The sequence below is a fragment of the Pelobates fuscus genome, chromosome 1 (genome assembly GCF_036172605.1).
Source record: "Pelobates fuscus isolate aPelFus1 chromosome 1, aPelFus1.pri, whole genome shotgun sequence".
NCBI classification, from domain to species: Eukaryota; Metazoa; Chordata; class Amphibia; order Anura; family Pelobatidae; genus Pelobates; species Pelobates fuscus.
Window position 1 is genome coordinate 95,228,904 of NC_086317.1, and position 23,891 is coordinate 95,252,794.

Consider the following 23,891-nt stretch of genomic DNA (forward strand, 5'->3'; position numbering starts at 1 on the left):
GGACAATAGTTATTTTGAACTGTCCACGTCACTTTTTCTTAAGAAATCAAAAGTGGCACGCAAGACATTGTTTTATAATGTTAGTAGTAACACAGATATAAGTGTGTGGCACCAACACTGAGTGTATGGCGCTTTAGTTATGTTATATGGTTTCTTTAAGTTTGGACTCGAAATAGCAGGTAGGCAGTCATCCCTACATGATTGGCTTTAGCCACCACCAACATTTGGCCGTACAAAACATACAAGTATACCTGAGCCATGTCATCCAAACAATTAAAGATGTATTTTCTGGCTTCTTTTGACTTTATTGCAGTCTCCATTTCATGCTCCTCAGGGGTCTAAAACCAAAACATTAATGTACATTATTTGCATTATTGCACCATTTATGATACAGATCTGTTTTTATAATTCAGTTTTACTTATGCTTGATAGCAGTGACATCAAATTTTGAAAACCCAAGTTTCATTTTAGTTACTCTGACAATCTTTTGTACATTTACAAATAAAGCATGTTTGGAAGAGGAAAACCGGAAAAAAGCTCCAAAAGACAGTGCTTTACCATGGCTGCATAGAACATAACTTTCCAACACAGCCTTAGAAAAATGTAGATCATTGGGACAAATTTTGCTTAATGCATTCTGCAAAAACAGCCAGCACATATTCATGTGGCAATAGATAAAGCTTTCTCAAAAGCTACATCAGCATTGACATTTGCCACCTGCCATTAATAGAACTATTTTCTCCATTTAGGTTTGAACCACCACAAAATTGGTATGCCATTGGTAAGGCAAGTCTGTTTTATTAAAAAAAAAAAAAAAAAAAAAAAAAAAACACATCAAAGTACAAGGGTCTATTGCAAATTGTATACAAAACCACAGAATGGGAAGAAAGGCCACCACAATATAGGCATTTCCAACCAAATGGCACAAGGAGGATCGAGAACATCCCACATGTCAAAACATTCTTCCCCATCCTTTACTGTAGTAATTTCATGGCAAGGATCAGGCAGGATGCATTACCTTTAATAGAATAACTAGTAAGGTTTATGCATTTTTTCCCCCCCTCCTTGGCAGACTTGCCTGTTTTTTTCCTCTTATTTTTAATTTGTACACTATTATTAATAGTCCTCGCCTGACTGAACAAGGAACAGAACAAAAAAAACATTCTAACAATTAAATCTCAATGTAACGAACTGCTCAAATTTTGGCAATAATAAGTTTATAGAACACAAACGAGCAGTCTAGGCACCATAAACACTATATGATGAGTTAGGTTCCATTAGCCCTTGGGAGTGGTCGCCAATTTGCCCCGAAATGGTGATCTTCAAAGCACTGCTTGCCCAGATCCACAATGTCAGAATTGTGAAAGCTAGATGATTCTCAACAGCATAAGCAATATCAGTTCCGTTCATATTTGAAAGCCATTGTAAGCCTGTGGGCATGACAGCTGACTGATTGACCAAACTGCACAATAGCTCAATGATTATGGTGCCTGCACAAAACAACTGCATTAATGAGTGAGTAAAGGCAAATTAGATTGCTCAATCAGATCCCGCTCAAGCTGTGTAAATTGTACCCTATTCTGGCGTATTAGCTTGTAAAAACATTAGATACATAATTGTTTAGTGCATAATAGGAAGCTAACATTTTTTGTTCCCCTCAAAGAACTAACCTTTAGCCGCCATAAGGGATAGCCCAAGTCAGGATCTCTGTTGAAAAACCTTGAAGTTTTTGTTCCAGCACTGAGAAGATACTCTGCAGGAAGACCTTGAGTCTGGGATATGTATCGGATCTGAAATATGAACAGTTTCACACATGCAATTAACTGCCCTTGATTCACATTAATCACAGCAAGGTACTGACGTGTTAAAAACAAAAACTAAATATATCCTCCTTTGGTATGGCATTGGTCGCTTTGTTGACAACAGGTCAAATATTTAAAGCATACTCCAACCATCAAGAGCCTATCTGATTTTAGAAGTAGGAAGAGGTTGTGGTGGTAGGAACCTCTGCGTCCCTCTCTGGCTCAAAGCATGTGCATGATCAGAGTCTGTTAACGGGTCCAATCAGAGGCTTCTTTATGAGAAGCTTTTGACTGGACCTCATGTGGCTGCCAAGAGGTGGAGGTGGAGAGCATTGTCAGGGGCTTCCTCTGGTGCCAAGTTTTAAGTAATACCTTTATCTATTTCAGTTATTAGAGAGGGACAATCTGAAGAATAATGGAACAAAAAAAATTATAGAGTATTAAAAGGCTTGAAATAACACTTTACATTTTTCGCAGAAAAGTTTCACCATTTCACAAACCATCTTTACATTCATGCTTGTTCTGCTCATTTCCTACCAGAGACAACATTCCTATCACTGCTGTCCGTTGCTTATAGGGATTGTTATGGCCATAGAAACAATGGGTGTTGAGCGCAGCCCGAGAGCATTCAAGTGACAGTCGCTACCTTCTATCACTAGTGTTGGCAAGTGTTGGCCAAAGCAGGAGCAGCAGGGAGGTACCAAGGTGACCAGTGACTAATGCACCATTAAAAATTAAACCATTTAACAGGGAACAGAGAAATGGCAACAGGGTGCTGTAGTCATATCCAGTTCAAAGAGACGAAGTGGTTATGATGCCCAGAGTGTACCTTTAAAGGAACACTAATGTTAAGAATAAAAGCTTGTATTCCTAACAATTTAGTGGCCAGTCCTTTCAGTTTCTGTTGTAAAAGCCTGGGGAAAAAAATTTTACACTTTTTTCCCCCCAAGCGCCAAGATATTGAAGAGGCGAGGCTTTAACATGTTTAGCATTGCAGGGTTAAAAACCGTACCATTACAACCATATCACTTCATTAAGACTAAGTGGTCATTTAAAACAAGGATTGCTTTATGTTTATAACATGGCTTAAAGGGACACTATAGTCACCCAGACCAATTCAGCTCAATGAACACATTGAGAAATGCTTTCCTATGGACAATGCGCGCGGCTCTTGCCACGCATGTGCATTCTGCTGACTTCATCGGGGGAGGAAAGGTCACCAGCACTGAGGGAGCCCGGCACTGATTTCAATTAAGTAGCTGAAGGGGTTTTAACCCCTACAGTGCCATGGGAGGGGGACCCTGAGGGTGGGGTGGGGGGTCCTAAAGATGATATAGTGTCAGGAAAATTAGTGTTTCCCCTGACACTATAGTGATCCTTTAAATGTAGTTCACACAGCACTGAGATGCACTGTATTTAAGCAGCACTGTCAAGTATAGACTTCCAGTTTTCATTATAACCCTGTATCTTCAATGTTTTACACTCTTCTCCCACACCACCTCTCCTTTTCTTTATACATTTTATCAAAACTAGAGTGCTTCAAAAACAAATAAAAGCTGCATATTTTCTACTGCAATGGGATGCAAGACACAGGACCTCAAAGGCTCAGGTGTAGCTTCCGATACAAAAAAAAGGGGAGGATATACATAATTTGTGGCGCCATTTGATAGTCATTAACCTCAAACCCAATAAATAGATCTAAAAGACTTGCCAAGATTCGAATGCTGTGACCTGTACAAGTCATGCATGTTGTGCACACATCCAATTCTACTCACAGGAAGTTACGGAATGTGTTCCTATGAGCTGCAGAGTCACATGACAGACTTACTCAGTCAGTCCAGCAGATGTGCCTCCAGTGGCTGTAAGTATGACATCTGATAGAGGTTTTTAAAAAACTTTCAAGCATACACAACCACTGCACCGAGACCACTTCATGGTCTGGGCAACTATAGTGGTGCTTTAATAAGTACTTTCCAATATACAACACATGTTTCTATAAAATTACGTTTGCAGGTCTTACCTGATCATATTCTGATGCACCAGGATAGAGTGGCCACCCAAGGAACAGCTCTGCTATGACACAGCCCAGTGACCACATATCAATTGCTTCACAGAAAGGCAACCCAAGGATTATTTCAGGAGCTCTGAGAGTGAGAAAGGGTACAGAAGGCATACAATCAAACACTGCAGGAGCATCACGGTGGATTTTACATAACCAGTACACAAGATTTAAAAAAAAAAAAAAGTATTGGTGCTGATGTGTACTATGGCCTTTGCTGCTGCCCAAGGGTAGTGGGAGATTGAGCGCAGGACTTCTGTAAGATATATAAAAAAGTTGACAAAATGGAGGGTTGTATTTCTACATTAATCTAGATTGCCTGGGGAATAAAGTTTCACCCCTATAAAACCAAACCGATTCAACTCCAAAATGACAAGTAACGTGATGCTACAGGGGCATGATTTGTACACCCAAATTGCTTAGTTAAGTTAAAGTTGTTTTGGTACCCATGTCCTTTTAAAGGTAGAGGAAAAAAAAATAATAAAATCAACCTTCTGCCAATATATAAAAGGGCCTTTTACATTGTAATTTGGCTAATGCCTGTAAGAATTTAGCTTTAGTACTTGGGATTCTTACAGAGACTGACGTACAAAAAGTTGGGTAACATTTCACACGTCAGCCGCTAAAGCATGAGCTTCCACTGGGTGTTAACAGGAAGGGGAAAAAAAATACATTAGATGAGAATAGATTTGTAAGTTTGTTTGAGCAGTCTTCACCTCTTGTGCGTGTCAATTTTGTTCAACATCCCCTATTGCACAATTGTTTATGGATTAGAAAATGCTGCCAGTATATTCATTTAAAATGAGATATTTGAAGGGACAGAGAACTGAAGAGCAACAGGCAGAGAGGTGAAATTGTAAGGGTACCTAAAATAAGTGGTTTATGAGTCTGCAACAAAGCTTTATATAAATAAACCTACGAGGAATGTGCAGAGTGTATTAACATCAGTTCCTTCGAAATTAAACTAAATATTGTACAGTATATAGTTGTATCACAGGATAGATCATGTCATTGCTCAGTGGCAAACACTAGTGTATGAAGCACAGATATGGGGAACACAGCATCACATGATGGAAAGTGTGCAGATCCAGTGCTAGACCAGGAAGGCTGCTGGTAGGGGAAAGATGAACGGACAGTGCATGGTGTAGTTTACGTGTGTCCGTGTGTGGATGTAGGAGTTAATGTGTGCATTATGCATATTAAAATAAGTATTGTATTAATTGTTACATACAAGTATATTTGTAGTACTAGTTTCATAAATATTACAGGTTACACTTCCATTAATATACATTTACACTATAGCCCCTATACATTCACAATATCCTCTATAGTTACAAATACATCCTGGCAGGCAGGACAGGGATGGCAAAGAATGCCGCTTTAAGTGCCTGCAAAATGGTGGTGTAATAGGGCGGACCCCTTGAGTTCAGCCCTTTGTGTAAATGGACCCCAACGTTTATGACAAAAGCCTCTGTTTCTATGAAGAATCAGGGGTGACACCTTTCCAAAGCAGCAAAAGCATTACATCTTAACATGCAGGTACAGTCACCAGTGTTGCTTCCTCTAAGATTTTTTATTTTCAACTTTCATGTGCCATGTCAACAGCAGAATGCAGTTCTAGGACATTGTAGGCTATACGCAGTGGTGCCCCTGCCTGGCAGCACTCCATGCTTAATGAAAAGTGACATTTCAGAAACCAGATGCCACGCTGGGGAAGAGGGGGTGGGGGGAGAACAGATCTTCGCTGGAGATAACTATGGGGTTAAACAATTCCTGAAGTTTAATCCCTTGAGGTAAGCGTGCATCTGGGGTCCTCTTAGTGGTTTTGGTGTCTGGAGTGTCCAGTTAATATGATACTGGTAAATTACGGTTAAACAGACAGCTCAAATTCGAGGTTTGTTTTGGTCAGAACTTTGACAATTGCCTCAGTCCTTACAATGGCAAGAATGACACCACCAAGAAGATTACAGTTAGAATAAGAACGTTAGCTTAACAAAACAAGAATTCAAACTGCATACACACAGTGACCCATAGCATCCCTGTTTACAGGGCCAAATGATCCATAGGTATAAAAGAAAATGTGAGAGGGGTCCCAGACATGCATGCTTGGCTGCCCATCGGGATTACTCGCTGGGAGAGGTAAACCCAAAGTCCTTAGGAGAGTAGGGTATTCTGCAGGGGTGGATATCTTATACACGGTCCCATTGTGTGTGACCACTAGGAACCAGGGTGACACCTAGTGATACTCCGGCTGCTCAGTTGACTGGTAAGATTTAGAGACCTTCGCCACTAAAGGTAAACCAGGTGAGTTCCAGGTAAAAGTGAGGTTAGAGCCTTCAAAACAGTTACTGTGTCCTGCCCTGGAGTGCTGCCAGCAAGACCTTTTTATCCTGCGAACGATAACATCACGCATCGTGGACTTTGCGAGATGGTAGATCCCATCCAAGCAAAAACTTCTTGGCCTGACATGGTAATACTGACAAGGCATCTCATGTAGTGGAGAAGCTCTTCTGGTGTGATTGTATTGGATACATCTGATCTGCAGGTGATTGCGATGAGATCGGTCATCAAGTGCAGTGTAATGAAGTGCGAGAGCATGTTGATTAGCTTGCAAGGTTAGTACAGAGTCCTTTAGAGAAGAAAGCCCTGCTTAAGGTCATAAAGTCTTCCTCTGAGGCCTTAACCCAGCTTTGATGTCTAACCACTTGGATGTGTGCTTAATGATTGCCCCGTCAGCTGCCAGCAGATTTTTTTTAAAATAAATTTATTTAAACGCCACTACCAAGTTGTGAAAGTCCTGCTTAGCATCAGGAGCCAACCCATCTTGGGTGTCCAGTATGGCACGCATTTGCACCAACGGTTCATGCCGTGGGGATGATTCAGCTAGTGTGGGGTCAGGCGGTACATCTACCTTGTGGCTCCCTGCTGCCACCATTTTGGGCAGTGGCTGCCGGTGAAGGGAAGTGAAGTATGGACCTTGAAGGCAAGTCCTGGTGAACCCCCCCCAAAAAAAATTTTGATAGCGGAGCAATGTGAAATGAGAGTGCTCTGTTTCAAGAATAAGCTCGGCCCCCTAAAAATACTTCCTTTTGAGTGGTTTTAGTGCATTAATGTGTTTAGACCATGCATTTAGAGATTTTTCTGCGCCCGTGATAAACTAGATTTAAAAAACTGTATACAATTTTCTTTGAATTAAACTTTTTTTAAATGCATCTATTTTAGACGAAAAATAGAAGAAAATCGAGAAGTGGTCAGTAACGAATAAAATGTCAAGGACTTAAGAGTCTGATACAAAACATCTGAGCTGACACAGCCAGGTGTTCTCCACTTTTAAAGAGCATCTTGTTCAGATCTCAGTTTCCTTGGAGACAAAGGTTCAGTACATAAGATCCAAAAATCACCAATTTTCATCTATATGCAGATATAGAAACAACCCCTGGCGGCAGAGGGGAGGGAGGGGGTAAAAATAAATAAAAATCATGACATCACTGCAGTATAAGTCAAAACCTGTTCACATGCCAAAGCCCTTTGCTACAGCTATTAAACAATGCTGATAGAGAAGCAAAAATGCAATACTTATTGCCATCTTAATGTATACAGCCCTTATCAGACATCTCTCCCCATAGCAAAAGTCTTCTCACTCTAATATACATTTTATTTGATCTTTATAGCCCCCCCCCCCCCCCCCGTAAGTAGAAAGTTAACAGTAAAGGATATTTTAATGAAATAAAAAACATACCTACATCATTTACAAAGCTACACAATTATGTTCTCTACAAAAAATCCCCAAAACTTCAGCCAAGCTGCACTAGTTTTGAGGACAGGTCTGGGCTGTACAGTGGATGTGGCAGTACTGAACAGCCCAGGTGTTGAATCGCATCTTTTTGCTGCACTTGTGTGAGGCCTGGCGTTGTGTTGAAGTGATTTATTTCAATATTTCAATCTGTGGACATTACATTGAAACTCTTACCGTATTAAAAATAATCAGTTTGTTCTTCTCAAGAACATGTTCAGAATTCCAACAAAAAAATCCCCAACATAAAACATGACCTGCTAGGTCTGGGTCTGCCCAGCTGAGGCCTGGGGTGATCCCTTATGGCAGTATTCAATGGATTGCTGGGTGGGAAGTATAAGCAACTGTGTGCAATGTCAAGAATGGTGGGGAGATACAATGTGACTCCACAGAAGGCGTTTCATCCAGTTATGTTAAATGTAACTAAAAATATTACAGCGGAGGCAAAATGTATCAGCCAGTCCTCATATATATGCACATTTATGATTACCAATCCAATCCAGTGCACTCACAAACACAAACTTTAAAGTTCACAAAGCAGGCCTGACTTAAAAATATATATAAAAAAAAATTACAGTACATGAAGCCTACAAAAACATCAAGATCCTATGCCTACTCTTATGAGAACAAGCCACTTTGCCAGCAGTGATCCTGAAGGATTTTGACAAAGTCGCGTTTTTGGCATCTACAAAATATAAAACAAATTTACTTAAATTAGAAGTCACTACAACCTTTATTTTTTTGGGGTCCACATGACTGTCTATGCCAGGATAAGGCAACATTCAGCACTCCAGATATTTTGGACTACACCTCTGATAATGCTCCGACAGCCCAAATATTGGCAAAGCACCTTGGTACATGTAGTTCAAAACATCTGGAGTGCCGAAGGTTGCCTTTCCTTGGCATAATCATGTGGGTCCTTAAAAGGTTACAGATAAAAACAATTATCCAAGTTCTAAAACCAAACAAAAAATAAAATTTTAGCTATTCGTTTTGTTCAACCATAATTTACCTCGGATATTCAGTGCACTAACCATATACAGTGGAACCTCGGAACTCAAACTTAATCAGATTTGTTCTAGAATAAAATAAACATTTCCCATAGGAATTAATGTAAATGTGTTTAATCCATTCCAGATCCCCAAAATTACAAGGATGGGGCTAGGTAATGGTTCTTCTGGCATTACATACAAAAGCATATAGAATGGCTGTATCAGGTTCAAGATATCCAATAACCCTCTTCCTTCTGCTTGTATTCTTATGTACATAGTCCCTCTGGTATCCTCATATTTTCCTCTCTCTCCTTGCATAATAGTTGTCCATATCCCTTCACCCTTAACTTGTGCCCTTCTGGTTTTCCTCTCCATATATTCCCCTCTATCCCTTTACATAGCTCATCTGCCCATATTTCCTCATCTCACTTTTATCCCTCTAAATGCCATGTGATGTGTTCGGGTACCGAGGATCGTTCACGTATAGAGACTTTTTTACGCATAACTTTGGTTTGCCTTCCGAATTGTTCGGGAACTGGAACGTTCGAGTTAGAGGTTCCACTGTATGATCTTGTTCAGGAGAAATAAAGTGCTGCAATAAAATAATTAAGTTCCCATGTTACAATACGGTGTGCGCAAGGTTAAATCCCTGCTCACATTAAGAAACCCGGAATCAGTAGATAATGGGGCTCCCCTCTGTTAGCTGGGGCAGTTTCTGACTTAATGCAAGTTAGAACAGCATATACCTAGACCTTTACATCACTAGAGAAACTGCAGCTGACCAATTTGGTGATTGGGAGACACTCCGGGTCTGAAGAGACCTTAGAGTGTCTCCCTCTATACCCCAATAGCATTTCTGTCAGTACAGGGCTTTGCCAATTGCACAGCGCTGATCAAAATGCACTGGGCATGCTATACTCCATTTTAAAGATATAAAACCATCATACTTAAGACAGCCAGTAGATGGCAGCAACACATCACTTTAAGCTTATAATTCAATTTACCAATATTAATACTACTATTCAAGGGAAATCTTTGGGATTAGAAATAAAAATTAGATTTGTACAAATATTAGGTTTAGTATTCAGGTTATATTTAAGATGGGTTTAGGCTTCAGATTATGGTTTGAATTAGGATGCAAGCCAGCAAGGGAATCCCTCTGCTGACATTTATAGTGTGAAGGTTTGGATAAAAGGCAAAATTAATGTTGGGCATAGAATTGGGTTATGATTAAGGTTCGGTTTATTTAGGAGTATATTTGGTTTAGAATTAAGCATTGTTATATACTTTGACAAGTCTCATGACACTAGTTTCACAAATTTTTAAGAAAAAGGTATACATTGGAGGTATTGATTTGGTTAGAAGGGTTTGATCACATTATAAAGAGAATATATATATATATATATATATATATATATATATATATATATATATATATATATATATATATATATATATATATATATATATATATATATATACATATACACACACACACACACACACACACACACACTACAATAGCTAGGGATTTGGCAGTTTAGTTGCTACAGCAGTGTCAAAATACCCTTCGAGAAACAGCCTGCAAGGTCTACTTTTGTATGTCATGTAGATGGACAAACTGGAAAAAGCACAAGCATCTCTTATCTTACTAGGAAAAATACTAAAATGAGCCAGTACGTCACGGTATCCTGGCAATAAAAACAACCCAATTCAGGTTCACCTAGGGTAAGAATCACTTTGTTTATCTAGCCTAGAAGGAAATGTGGGTTTATCAATCGGAAATCGGAAACTCTGGAACACCAGTGCCATTACCAACATTATAGAAACGTCACTGGATAGAAGACAATTTGTCCCTTGTCTGCCAAGTCTCCGGGGATAAGGAACTTTCTTCTTTTAGACCAATCTGGAATAAATTTCAGCAATTCAAGCCACTTTCATGGATTACATATATGAGCCTTCTTGTATGCAAGAATACCAAAACCAATGCAACCTCAGATCTTTAAAACTTGCATGTGTTGTGAATTACAACAGTACAAGCCAATCTATACACATACACAGGTTTGTGTTTTTTTACAATGTTGCTAGTCAGTCAAGAACCCATAAATCCCACTGCCCATAAATCTTGAGCACTGCACAAAACAGATTGTCCCATTTCAAAAATCTTTATTTGGAATATTAATTAATTTAATATTTTTTTTTTTTTTTTAATACAAAAATCGAGAAGTGTTAAAGGGAATTAAAAAAAAAACAAAAAAAAAACCTTATGGTGGAGAGAGTTGTCCTATGGTGGAGAGTACTCACAGCAAAACACAATCAAAAACTAAAGTTACACAGCATATTAATTGGCTTCTGGTACTACTAAGCTATTGAAATATTGCAAAAATAAATAAATAAAAAAGAGGGAAAATAGCAACTGTTCCTAAATAAGATACCTCTAAGGGTGTGACTAACAGCAAAGTGGCTTTCATGCTTACATTTAACAGTCAGCATTGTTAAAATTAAAGGTGTGGCAAGTTCTCTTAAATCTAGGTCACTCCCAGGATTGTATTGCATTTGATTTTATGACCATACAATAATATTTTTACTATATTTATGGAGGCATGAGGGGCCCAGGGAGGCTAGTATCCCAAACTGTTCCAGCATTTCTCTTGAAGGATCACTATAGGGTCAGGAACACAAACATGTATTCCTGACCCTATATAGTGTTAACACCACCATCTAAGCCCCCCTGGGCCCCTCATGCTTCCATAAATATAGTAAAAATATTACTGTATGAATTGATCCTTTAAAGTAACACTATAGTGCCAGGAAAACAAACCTGTTTTCCTGGCAATATAGGGTTATTAGGGCCCACCCCACTCCACCCCCGGCCCTCAGCCACTTGCCTTAAATCAGTGCCAGGCCCCCTTTGCGCTGGTGACCTCTCCATCCCTGCCGACCGCTCTCGTGCATTCAAACCGCCCATAGGAAAGCAATACTCAATGCTTTCCTATGGACGTCGGCGTGTCCTCAATGCGATTTTAGCATTGATTGCGGAAACAGCCTCTAGTTGCTGTCATGGAGGGCCACTAGAGGCTGGATTAACCCTTAATGTAAACATAGCAGTTTCTCTGAAACTTAGGTTTACAGCTGCAGGGATAAAACTAGAGGGACCTGGCACCCAGACAACTTCGTTGAGCTGAAGTGGTCTGGGTGCCTATAGTGGTCCTTTAAAGTTTAGCTGCTAAGAGTTCAATTACTAACACGTGGAGCAAAGTTTACATTGTACAAACTGAGTAACAGCTTCCTGACTGGTCTCTGCTTCAAGTTCCAAGTTGGCCAATATGTGTAATTTCACATAAGAGGCAAGAAGTAACAGACCAAGGCCAGGATTCTTCCCAAGCCTACTGCCTATGCAGATGGCAACTGAATAGCCTTCAGCAGAAAAACAATCTCAGTTCCTGCAGACAGAATAGTGTCTGCTGCACATGGTGTACACATAAGGTAGGTCATTGTATGTGCAGCATCAATTTTTTTTTAAATTAAAAATATATATCACATTTTAAAAATCTACACATCCAAAATAAAAGAAAATCCTGGGTATTGTACAGTACTGCAGGTTGGCAATCTATTGTAAAAGGCAGCATTATGCCAGGGGCAAACCAGGACAAAATAAAATGCATTAACGTGTTAAGCAGATATCACTGAACAGGAAACATGTTAAGCAGCTAAGAATAAAGGCAGATGTTGCTAGTCTGCACCTCTCCGCATTATCAACATTTGCATTTTGCAAATACAGAATAATCCTGCTTCCATCATTTACACATTTGCATTCTCCTCCAAGCATCACAAGTGCATCTGATAAAATTACCAATTGAATGTTAAAACTAGTACAGAATAAAGGATTACTCTGGTCTTACATTAATACTCTGTCACAAAAATGAAAAAGAATGGGGTTACCCAAAACTAAAAATATTTCCTGTTTAAATATTAAAGAAGCTGTATTTGAGATCATGAACAGGTGGTATATGGTACCATCTAGGAAGGCTAAAATATACAATTCAAGCTCCCCGATGTGTTTAAGATGTAACTAATATTATGGCTCCTTTTTAAATATATGTAGAGGTGTGAGTTGAAGGAGTTCTGGTCAAAGGTCTTCTTTGAGATAGAAAGACTAATAAGAAAACTAATTGCCAGAGACCCAGAAAATGCCCTGCTACAACTTCATATTCATAGTCTACAATCCAAAGAAGTTTAGATTTACACTACATGGCGGCGGTAAATACCAATTAAGGATGACTAGGCAGGTCTCTGGGTACAAATACAAACAAACTGGATATATGCGAGCATTGGCTCAAACTAATGGAGAGAGAAGGAATTTAAACCTGAACATAAACAGTACATTAGTATCAAAAGGGAAGCAAGAGGTAAAGGAATGAGCCCTCCTAACAATCCCCAACGGGGGATGTATGTTTTTGTTTTTTGAATTGTTCCTATTTTATTTTTTTTTATTTATTTTTTTTTTTTATTTTTTTATTTTTTTATTTTTTTAATTCTTTATTTTATGTTGTGCAGGTGGGTACAAGATATGAACAAACGCCACAACAGCGTGAGACAATATTGACATACGTTAGGCAGTGGCATGAGAGTTTACACATTTTATAATTTTAACTAGCTTGAACACTTATATTGTTAAAGTAGAAGTATATAAAACAAGTGAGAACACTTAATGGTTAACAGTGTACATTAGAGATTATGTGACATAGCAGGTTACACTTTTCAATATTAAATTAGATAATGCTTATGATCGACAAAGATTTTATCAAAAGAGAGGAGAATGCTATCTGGTCAGGTCTGACTGTCATTTAAGACATGAGTTGAGTAATTAAGCAATACAACACTTAAGGCAAAAAAAAAAAAAAAGAAGAAACGAAAAGGAATACTGAATACAGTAAAATAATTTTAAAGCATTGTAGGCCTACGGATTCATCAGTCGTATAGTGTATTGGATTTGAATCGATTATAATTATAGTCACCAGTCGTCTAGTTTTACACAATTGAGATGCAAGTTGTCTATACGGTTACTGGTAACATCATTCCATTTTACAGGCAGTTAATGTTTTATTCCTAGCTAAACCTAAATGATAAGAGGGAGGCAGTGTGTGGCTTCCGCTAATTCAGACAGTCCCCTTCACCAAACTATAGTGGGACACCAAACTGGGTCTTGGGATTGAAAGGTACGCTGTAAACTGCCGCTGGTAGGTTAAATACACCAGTGAGATTAGTTTTATGTAATTCCAATACAACAAAATTTAAGATTAATTGTAGGAGACTTGGACACCTATGGAACACTAGGGAAAATCCCAAACAGAGTTTAACTAAAATTACAATGCAGAGCATTTCCCATGCTATACGTGGAACTTTATGTTAGGTTTAACGTTTAGTTTTTAAGGTGAGCTTCTCACCGCTACTTGCAAACACAAAGCAGAGGTGTATAATCGAAAGTCAAGACTCATTGAAGTCATCGAAGTGTGACTGAACATGCTTCTCAAAGGTTCAAAGGTCTGTTGGTCTCAGTCTGGAGGAGGTTGCTCACCACACCTAGGGTCCACTGTCCAGTGACTTCCGACGTGAGTTTCGAACTGAACTTGCAAAAAAAAAAAAAAAAAAAAAAATAATAATAATATTAGGAGGAAAAAACCATAGCGTAGAAAGAGCATTTCTGCTGTATAGCGTTTCTTGGATCAAAGCATAAACCAGCTTGCTCCTATCCAGAAAAGCTGGGGTTGTCCCGGTCCACGTGGGAAAAGACATTGAAAACATCCCTTTTGTCGGGTTTCCCTTCAGGCCATACCCAGCAGAAGGAAGCACTTTATGTGGGATGTTCTGTCTCTGCTAGAGTGTCGTGGGAGGTCGGCTGTGGTGGAGGGTTCGGCAACAGTGGAGGGGCGCCGGCCTCGGAAAAAAGTATCCTTATCAAATCAATGTTGTCGCATATGATCGGCATACCAAAGTAGCTGCTGGGCAGTCGTCCCTTCGGTTTAACCAGTCAATATAATCTTAAGTGGTGATCGCTGCGTAGGAATTCGGCGTGGAGCCGTGAGGTACGAATGGGGTGACCCTCGCCGGGTCCCAGGTGTGGGTTGGGGAGGCGTTGTTGGGTGGCCCCACTTGGGAGATAGGATCTTGCGGCAGGCCCAGAGTACGCAGTATAGCTGGGGCCTCCTGGATGTCTTGGACAGTATGTGTGTTGGTCCCCTCCATGACTATCAGAGTTCGGGAGGACCGCCATCGGTAGATAATCTTATGCTGTTGCAGTATGGAGGTGAGAGGGCGTAGCGACCTCCGCCAGGCGAGGGTGCCGTTGGATAGGTCTGGGAAGAAGGCCAGGTCCATGGTCTCATAGCGGAAAGGGGTTTTGCCCCGTAGTGCCGAGAGGACCGCCGCTTTGTCCCTGCCGCTGCGGAAGGTGACTATTACATCCCTGGTGCTGGTGGCCGGGGCCTTCAGCGGTTTGGGGACCCTAAAAATCTCCTCTGGGGTGATTTGTTTGTCCCGTCTGTTTGGCATTATTGCTGCTAGTAAACCCCCCATAACTTTCGGCAGCTCAGCGTCCGGTATCTCCTCACGGACCCCCCTAACCTTCAAGTTATTCCCACGCCTGGAATCCTCTTGAGCTGCTAGGCGGCGTTCTTGTTGCAGGTTCTGCAATTGTAGGGTTTGCACGGTATTTTGCAGTGCGGCAATGTCCTGGGCTTGGGATTGTGAGGATCCCTCCAATTTCGTGATGCGGCCTGTCAGGCCTTTCAGGTCCGCACGTATCGCCATTACATCCTCATGGATGTGTTTTTGTAGGTCCGCCAACATAGCCTGCAGGGCTGCTGTGGTTACCGGCTCTGAGCCCCCTCCTGTGCCACTTTGTTTTGTCTTCCGTATCGGGGCGGTAGCCGGCTGGTCCTCCTCTTCCATGTCTTCAGACAAGTCTTCGGAGAAGTCAGAGCAGCCGCCATGCAGCGCCGCCATGTTGGCTACGCTGGCGCCTCGTGCATGGCTCCACATCTCTCCGATTGTGAGCCCCGAAGCAGGCTTGTTTGGTGTCGGCTTTTTCCCTCTTCGCCCCATTCTGTGTTGAGGTACGCTGCGGTTGGTTTAAGGGGGTGGTGGGGTGGGAAAATAGTATTTTTCTCGCTTGTTGCCTCGGAGCGACCCGTTAGTGCGACCGTTCTCTCCGGCGTTCAGGCTCCGCCCCTTGTTCCTATTTTATGTCTTACTGTGCAGAACTTGTGCCCTGGCTAAATGGTTTTTGTATGAAAAAAAATAAATAAAATACTCCGTAACGGCAGACTATAAACTAGCATGGGTCATTGATAATATTAAGCAGAAATTGTATAGACTACCACTGAATTAAATAAATGAGCCATGTCAGGTAGCACAAGATTAAACCTGACAAAATTAGAAGGAAAAATTAAAAAATTAAAAGCTGCCTTATGTGAAACATTTAATACAGACATATGTTAATACTAGTGTCCTGGGAGCCTAAACATTCATAAATGTCATTTACCAGTCCAAAGAATGGACTATCATTTAGTTGTGAAAAAAAATAAGTATCTAAGTGACTTTTGGCAACCAGATTCTTTTTGACACAAGGAGTAGGGAGTCATAAGACTAGCATCTGGCAGGAAGCTGAACTCACCAGGCCCATCTCTAAGCCTCCAGTGGTTCACACACTATACAAGAAAAATAAAATAAAAAAATAGATTTCTGTTTTATAAAATGTAATTGTTTAATCAGAGGAGTGGGTGGGTGGGTGACCAAACACCTTTCAAGAATTTAAATGTTAACTCCACTTAATACAGTGTTAAAATAAAACCAACTTAACTGTGATCCCACACCAAGTTCTCCATGAAGCTCAATCCTCTGATTATATACAACTCCCCCTGCAGGTTTAGGGATATCCCTGAGGATAGGCAGAGTGGGGAGAGTAAGGGGCTTGGGCAACATGAAGCTATTTAGATAGAGACTACAAGCACCATGAACATTTCAAGACAGTGAAGCAGTGATGGTGCTTACATTAATCCTTTAAACTAAGCACTTTTAATAGTTTGCTGCAGTAGAATAAAAAACAAAAAATCTCACCTGTAATACCGTGACTGCAGGTAGGTGGAACACACTGCTTTTGAGACATGACTGGCAGATCCAAAGTCTATCACCTTCACTCTGTAGGGCTGACGCACTGGGTCTACAAGCATGATGTTCTCCGGTTTAAGATCAGCATGAATCAGGCCTAAGCTTTTCAGTTTCATTAGGGCAGTTGCAACTTGCTGCAGTATTGGTCGAATGTATTTAAGAGGCAGAGGACTAAATTTATTCTGCTTGAGAAAGTCATAGAGATTCTGTTCAAGCATTTCAAAAACGAGGCAAGTATGATTCTTGTGCTGGAAGCACTCATAGGATCGCACAAAGTTGAATTCATCGGCATTCTCACTGCTCAAGCGAGAGAGTATACTCACCTCAATCTGCCCTTGCCTGGCATAGGAGGGGTGGTTCTTTAAGATCTTAATAGCTACTATTTCCTTTGTGCTCCGCTTCCAGCATTTTGCAACCTGACCAAATGTTCCTCTGCCCAAGAACTCCAAGACTTCATAGCTGTTGGTCATAGAACACAAAACTTCATGTTGAACAAGCTGGTAGTCTCCTTCTCCATTAGAACTGCTGCTCTTTGTAGTTACAGTGGTGGTTGTGGCAGCTGCACCCACCGCGGTTCTGTTTTGGAGCATCAGAGGTGGCCGTTCATCAATAATTTGCACGCTACCGTTGCTGTCCACCTCTTCACTTTTTCTTTTCAGTCCACATTTTTGATAAGGTTCCAGAAGAGAAACGTTACTTCTGTGATTAAGAATCTGGTTGCTCTGAAAGGTGGTGGGGCCCCCGCCTGTGCTGTCTGCTGCTGTCACCACAATGTGTTCTGCCGCAGTGGCTGGGATCAGAAGGTTGGACTCATAGGCAGGCAGACCAAAACTAGGGACCTGGTGAGATGAACTTGCAACGTGTCCTTGAGCGACTGGAATGTTTTTGCTGTGCACGTAATACTTATTACTCTGTCCCGTAACATCCCAACCAGAAGGCTCAACTTTGAGTTTCTTTGCACTGTAGAAGGCACTGGACGTTACTGAAGGAGGGGAGAACACTTGCAGCTGTGATGCCATACCTGAAAGACAGTAAGTGTAAAGTTCAATTTTGGCCGCATTAACAAAAACCATTTGTTTTTGAAACGTCACACTGGAAAATATGTCAAATAGAAAACCATTTTCACACCTTGTTTAAATAAGGCCATCAAGATAATCTAATTAAATATATATCAGCTTATCTACAAGTGGATGCCCTTTCGTCCAAAGTGGACCGGCACCTTGGTGCTGGTTAACTGTCCACCTTTATTCATTTTAAAGCTACAATGAATTTAAAAATTTAAAGCTTAGCTGTAACAAAATAAATAGAAGTATGGCGGTCCAGGATATGCTGCAAAAACATTCAATTCTACAAAACAAAAGCTCTCAGCATGGAAGATTACGAAAAATAAAGTAGGCTCCCTTGGGGAAGAAAAGAATTTATACGGATTCTGACCTCCTGGGTAATGACATTTTGCCTTTGTCTGCAGTACACAATACTGCAAGAGGATTTTGGAGAAAATAAAAAATAAAAGCCACATACATAGATATACTTGTTGTATAAGATCATATGAAAAGAAATGGGTCAAACCACTATAGTATTGAGCTGCTCATTTGGCCAAACGCATTTACTGCTTGAACTCCAATTACGAGAATTGTTTTACATCTGGTATGAAGATGATCAACAGGTTTTCACTTGTACCATTACAATTAAAGTGGAGTAAACATTAACTTCTCAAGCCACCAACACAATACACAACTGCCTAAATACAAGAATCAAAGAAATACAATCCTAAGAATTTTAATGTAATCTTGTTTGGGGAGATAATACAGACACTTTAGATATCTAGATACCCATCAAGAACTCAAAAGGTTATGGTGCTACAGGCACCACAGTCTTTTATCAAACCATTTGAGAGGTTTTACAAAACTTAACACCCACAGGTCACCCACTTAAACATGAATCCGTCCATCCTTTAATACCGATAAGCTAAAAAGAGCAGGGTGTGGGTTAACACCCTAACCATGACCGAGTTTTAGTGTTGCTTAGAATTGCCCTCTAAAAAGGGAGGATGGGGAGGAGAACAAAAAACCATGGGGGGGGGGGGGGGGGGAGGAGGTGGAGGGGGAAAGGGGTGGAAGGAATGCTTTTGTTTTTCAAAATGCCTCAATTAGTTGCTGGTCAAACATTACAAGGACAGTGCGCTGTAGTGGTTATGGTGACAGGAGTACCCTGGCACCCTCCCCCTTAAATAAGGGGTCAGGCAGATTGGCAATAGTTTGGCTTCTTACCCTGGGTCCGATAGGTGCTCCTCCATGCAGCAGGAAGAGCTCTTCACTGAGCTGTCAGGTTGTGTAGGGCTTGGCTCATTGGCTATGAGCAAACGCCAACACTATCAGCCAGTGACAATGACTTGCACTGCAGGGCTTTGCTCAGAAAAGCCAGTGGAAGATCAGAAAGAAAAAAAAAAAAAAAAACACGAGACCTCAATAACAGCTGTAGAGAGTTGAGGAACAGATTTCTGACAAACTCCAGGCAAAGAGTAAATGTTAACAAATCGGCTACTTATATGATCCTGGCACCATAAATCGTGGTCAGTGTGTTTGGAGTGTTACTTTATGCAAAATATGTGATTGAGAAAGATCTTAAAGTACTCTTAAAATTAATCAAGGTTTCAAGCAAAATCAGCTCCCAAGAATTAAGCTGAAGCACTAAACAATTCAATAACATGCAAACCCTTACATAACCTCAGCTCTGGAAACTCGTCAAGTTTCAAGGATAATCCTTTCCTGTAAAAGAAGTGTTCTGTGATCAGAGTTTCTGTGCATCATGTGTCGCCTGCCAGCAGCTTAGAGGAGGTGGATCACATTGAACAGCCTCATCTTACCCATCACATTACAACTACATGCCAAATCCAAGGTTACTCAGGCCTATCAGGAATACAACCACCATCTCATTCCACACAATTTTCTGGAGGTGAAAGGAACAAGATTACAGTGTAGAAAGCAGAGAATATAGTGTACTTTGCTATACAGAGCTGTACAGAGTAAACAGTTTGTTTACTTCCTTCAAATGTTGCAGTGATACATTTAAAGCACTAAATTACATTGAAAAAGCAACATTGGACAATATCGAATTCAAATTGTTACAAATCAGAATTTTCTCTGTAAATAGGCAATTAAGAGACACACGTCTGGTTCTTAGCAAGAAGATAGAAATTATGTTTGCAAATGTTCACTTAAAGGATCACTATAGTGTCAGGAAAACAGCTGTTTCCTGACACTATAGTGCCCTGAGGGTGCCCCCACCCTCAGGGTCCCCATCTCATGGCGCTGAAGGGGTTAAAACCCATTTGGTTACTTTAATTCAGCGCTGGTGACCTCTCCTCCCCGTCCAGCGTCAGCTCCCCCGTCCGTCAGTGGAGCCAAATGGGCATGCGCAGCAAGTGCCGCATGCATTCAAAGTGTCCATAGGAAAGCATTTCTCAATGCTTTCCTATTGACACTGCGCGATGGATGCGAAATTCGCATCTAGCGTCACAGATGCACCTCTAGTGGCTGTCCGGAAGACAGTCACTAGAGGCTGGATTAACACCAAATGTAAACATAGCAGTTTCTCTGAAACTGCTAGGTTTGCATCTGAAGGGTTAAAACCTGAGGAACCTGGCACCCAGACCAATTCAATGAACATTCAAAGTGAAAAAAGGTGACCAATGCATCTGAGGAATGTTTAGTGTCTCCATGTAGAGGGTGAAGACACTGAATGTCAGTGCTACACTGCAGCACTGTCCCAGAAGGCACCTTTACTAGCCATCTGAGTAACCGCCACTGGAGGTATCCCCAGGCTGTAAACTAAACACTGCCTTTTATCTGAAAAAAGTGTTTACTGCAAAAAATCCTGCAGGGACATAGTACACCCACAAGCCGCTTCAGTCTAAAGGCTGGCAAAATGTATTAAATTTGACTTAAAGTACACTATATAGTCACCAGAAAAGCTGTAGTATTGGTGACTATATATAGTGTCCCTTTAAGTCAAATTGAATACATTTTGCTGACCTTTAGACTTTAAGCAGCTTGTTAAAGCAATCTGATGGGCTAAAGCTCAGGTAACAAAAAGAATGCTCTTCCTGTGTTAGCAGCGTGAATGCTTAACAATGTTCATTTAAATGTACCTACACAGTATTAACAATAACTGCTGGTATCCAAAAGGTAAGTTTTGGCCAAAAGCTTTGATGCCAGCTTAGGAGACATGGGTAATTAGAAAAAAAAATTGGAAAAACAGAGTGCAAAGAATCAGAAAGGGTGATAAACCCCCTGAACACAAAACTAGACTTATGGACGCATAGCAAGGCACAGTTTAAGTGACAAAATATGTAACCATTTTATTTTTAGATCTAGAAGTTATCTGAGCAATGACATAATTGGCTGACGTAACCTACTGAACAGACAACATATCTGAAGTATAGTTCTCTCTACCATATGATTATGGGTTCTGAAGTAGTAAGCTACCAGACACTAGCAATTCATACAGTCATACTAATCAAAGGGAATAGATTTTAAATTAAAAGACTGAGAACAAGCCAAATTACAACCTTGGCTATATTTGCCTTTACATGCAGTGAGATTGTTGGCAGATATCCTGCAGTTCTAGCATCTTTGTTATAATGACTGTTCTGTTTCACATACCACATAACTAATCGCCACTCCAGTTTTTTGGAAATAGCTGACAAGAGATGGAACCTGCACAGAGCTCTGGGTCTCTCTACTTTAACATACTTCTCTTACTTGCCCAAGAAAGAAAAAGCAAGGATTGAGAAGGATTTTCAACTAGTGTCAAGGACACATTAAAGCTGTATAAAAACACGATATGGAAAGTGTATTACATTTAGAATAACCAGAAGCAACGGGTTAACATTTCACACTGAAGAAAAGCAAGTTTTCTTCAGCTAAACCACAAATGTTTTGCCAACGCAAGTGTTAAATCACAGCATGAAAATAGGTTTTTACTTAGAGTAACATACAGTGTGGCATTCTTGTGTTGACAGCCATTTAGTGTAATCCAACATTGGTCTGCAGATTGATTTCAGCTATGCCAAGTCTCCTTTCCAGCAGGACAACAGCAAGTTGGTGGTCAAAGGTTAAAGCTACACTCCAGACCCATAAAGCATTTTGTGAAAATGCTTTATAGGTGAAGAGAGTACTCTCCCACCATTTCAACAGAAATGTGTACTTTTTTTAAAGTTTACATTGTAACATGCCCCTGGATGTCACGCAACCTGTCCCACTTCCTGGTTTTCATTGGCTCAATGGAGCTAAAAAGGCAATTGCCCAGAGCACCTGCCTTGCAAAGACCGCATTGCGCAGCATTGGGAAGTCTGTAGTTCAGCCACAGAAAGTATAGGCTGGGTTGTAAAAATATCTGGATCTTTTGTAAGCTGTGTTTAGATAAACCCTAGTGAAAAAAGGCATAATTATATTTATGTATGTTTTCATTAAGTTATATGCACTAAACAGTGGATTTTTTTTGGGGGGGGGGGGGGGATTTAGGCAGCTGGAGTGTCCCTTTAACTCTGGTTAAAGATTCCAAAGTTTATAAAACTGAATTAACCTAAACAGAACTACAATCATGTACAAACTGAAAACAATGTTAATGCCATACCTAGATTATACAAGGTGTCTACATTCCAGGCAAACCAACACATGCAACATGAACTCTAGTGCTCTATTGTATGTACAAGAGGACAGTCTTCAACAATGTACATAGTCAGACTCCGTAGTTGAATTTCTAAACAGCTTACATCCCAGAGATTGATGGGGTAGGGTAAGGAGTAATCTGAGAATATAATGCACAGCTTCCTGCAAAGGGTTAGTGATCAAAGCAGATAAAAGGAACTGGAACATTCTGCATAAAAAAAAACAAAAAAAAAACAGTTCAAATGTCAATGAAAGAACACTGAATAATCTCAGACTGCATGCTGATTGAGGCAGGGAGATAAGAAAAGGAGAAAAAGAAGGCCAAAATTAAACTGAAACAGGGCCGTACCTCTAAGCCATGGAGCACAAACACTGGAAGAACATTAAACTGCACTTAGCTTTACTTTAAGTGCCACATTATCCTGCTCTACAAACATCAAGAATGTACTGGATAAAAGTTAGAAGGGCCCTGGGGAACAAGTATGCACCAGCTTGCGCTATCTACTTCTGACAAACAAGTGCTTATATGACGGAACACACATCCCCCAGATTAAGCTGGAAAATTTATGAGTAATGTGATCAGGCTTAAATAGCATTCTGCTATTTTCAGCCCAAGGAAAGAAAGAGGGAAAAATAAAATAAGGATGGGAGTCACGGTCTTTAGCAAATACAGAGTGACAAAAGCTATTCCCTCATCCTCCCCCCCCCGCCGGAATCTATCAACTTGCTACAGGTGTCTGAATTACAGAGTACTATAAATACACACACTTAAATATATTTTAACGTTAGACTGCAAACACCATAACCACTACAGGGCACTATACTGGTTAGAAATGCCCTGGCACTGCCTATTGTGAGGTCGGTCGTTTTAAAGTGGTTTGACCAGTTTCCTGAGATCAACCAGCTGCTACTACTGGTAAACAATGGAGAGCCAGAAGATCAGCCCTGCCAATGAATACTTTATTATAGATGCAAAGATGAGTTCCTCTGCTTCCACTTCACCCAGCCGCAAGAGGCATTAAAATAAAAAAATAAAAAAATAGAATGGATGTCCTTCTACACTGGGTTGCACTCCTCAAGCCATCAGCCAATTGGGGGATCTAATAGGCATGCACGGTGACTGCCTGGTGCGCATTAGGCCTTCCCCCAGGAAAGCATTGCCTCAATGTCTTCTTGTGGCGTTTTAGAAGATGCTTGACATTCTCATTCAAAGCCTGATGACATTCAGTGTAGTTTCATGAGTCAAACACCATGAAATGCCAGGAAGAGCTTCTAGTGGCTGCCTGGTAGAGACCCTATAGGCAGTCTTAACACTGCAATGTAAATATTGCAGGCAATAAAGAAAAACTAAACAAATAGATAAAGGGGTCTTCAGTGTCCCTTTAGGGACCTCAGACAGTGGGG

At 40.6% G+C, this 23,891-nt stretch overlaps 1 protein-coding gene across 3 annotated transcripts in view; it reads right to left on the reverse strand.

The window, feature by feature from the left end:
- HIPK1 (homeodomain interacting protein kinase 1) overlaps nucleotides 1-23,891 on the reverse strand; it is a 50,713-nt gene that overhangs the window by 21,605 nt on the left and 5,217 nt on the right. For all 3 annotated transcript variants that reach the window (XM_063450080.1, XM_063450079.1, XM_063450078.1), the window contains exons 2-5: nucleotides 16,765-17,836; nucleotides 3,823-3,946; nucleotides 1,671-1,790; nucleotides 252-338 (exon numbers count right to left, since the gene is read on the reverse strand). In XM_063450080.1, the coding sequence (XP_063306150.1) occupies nucleotides 252-338; nucleotides 1,671-1,790; nucleotides 3,823-3,946; nucleotides 16,765-17,834 (1,401 nt within the window). In that variant the 5' untranslated portion in view covers nucleotides 17,835-17,836. The remainder of the gene's footprint in view (nucleotides 1-251; nucleotides 339-1,670; nucleotides 1,791-3,822; nucleotides 3,947-16,764; nucleotides 17,837-23,891) is intronic.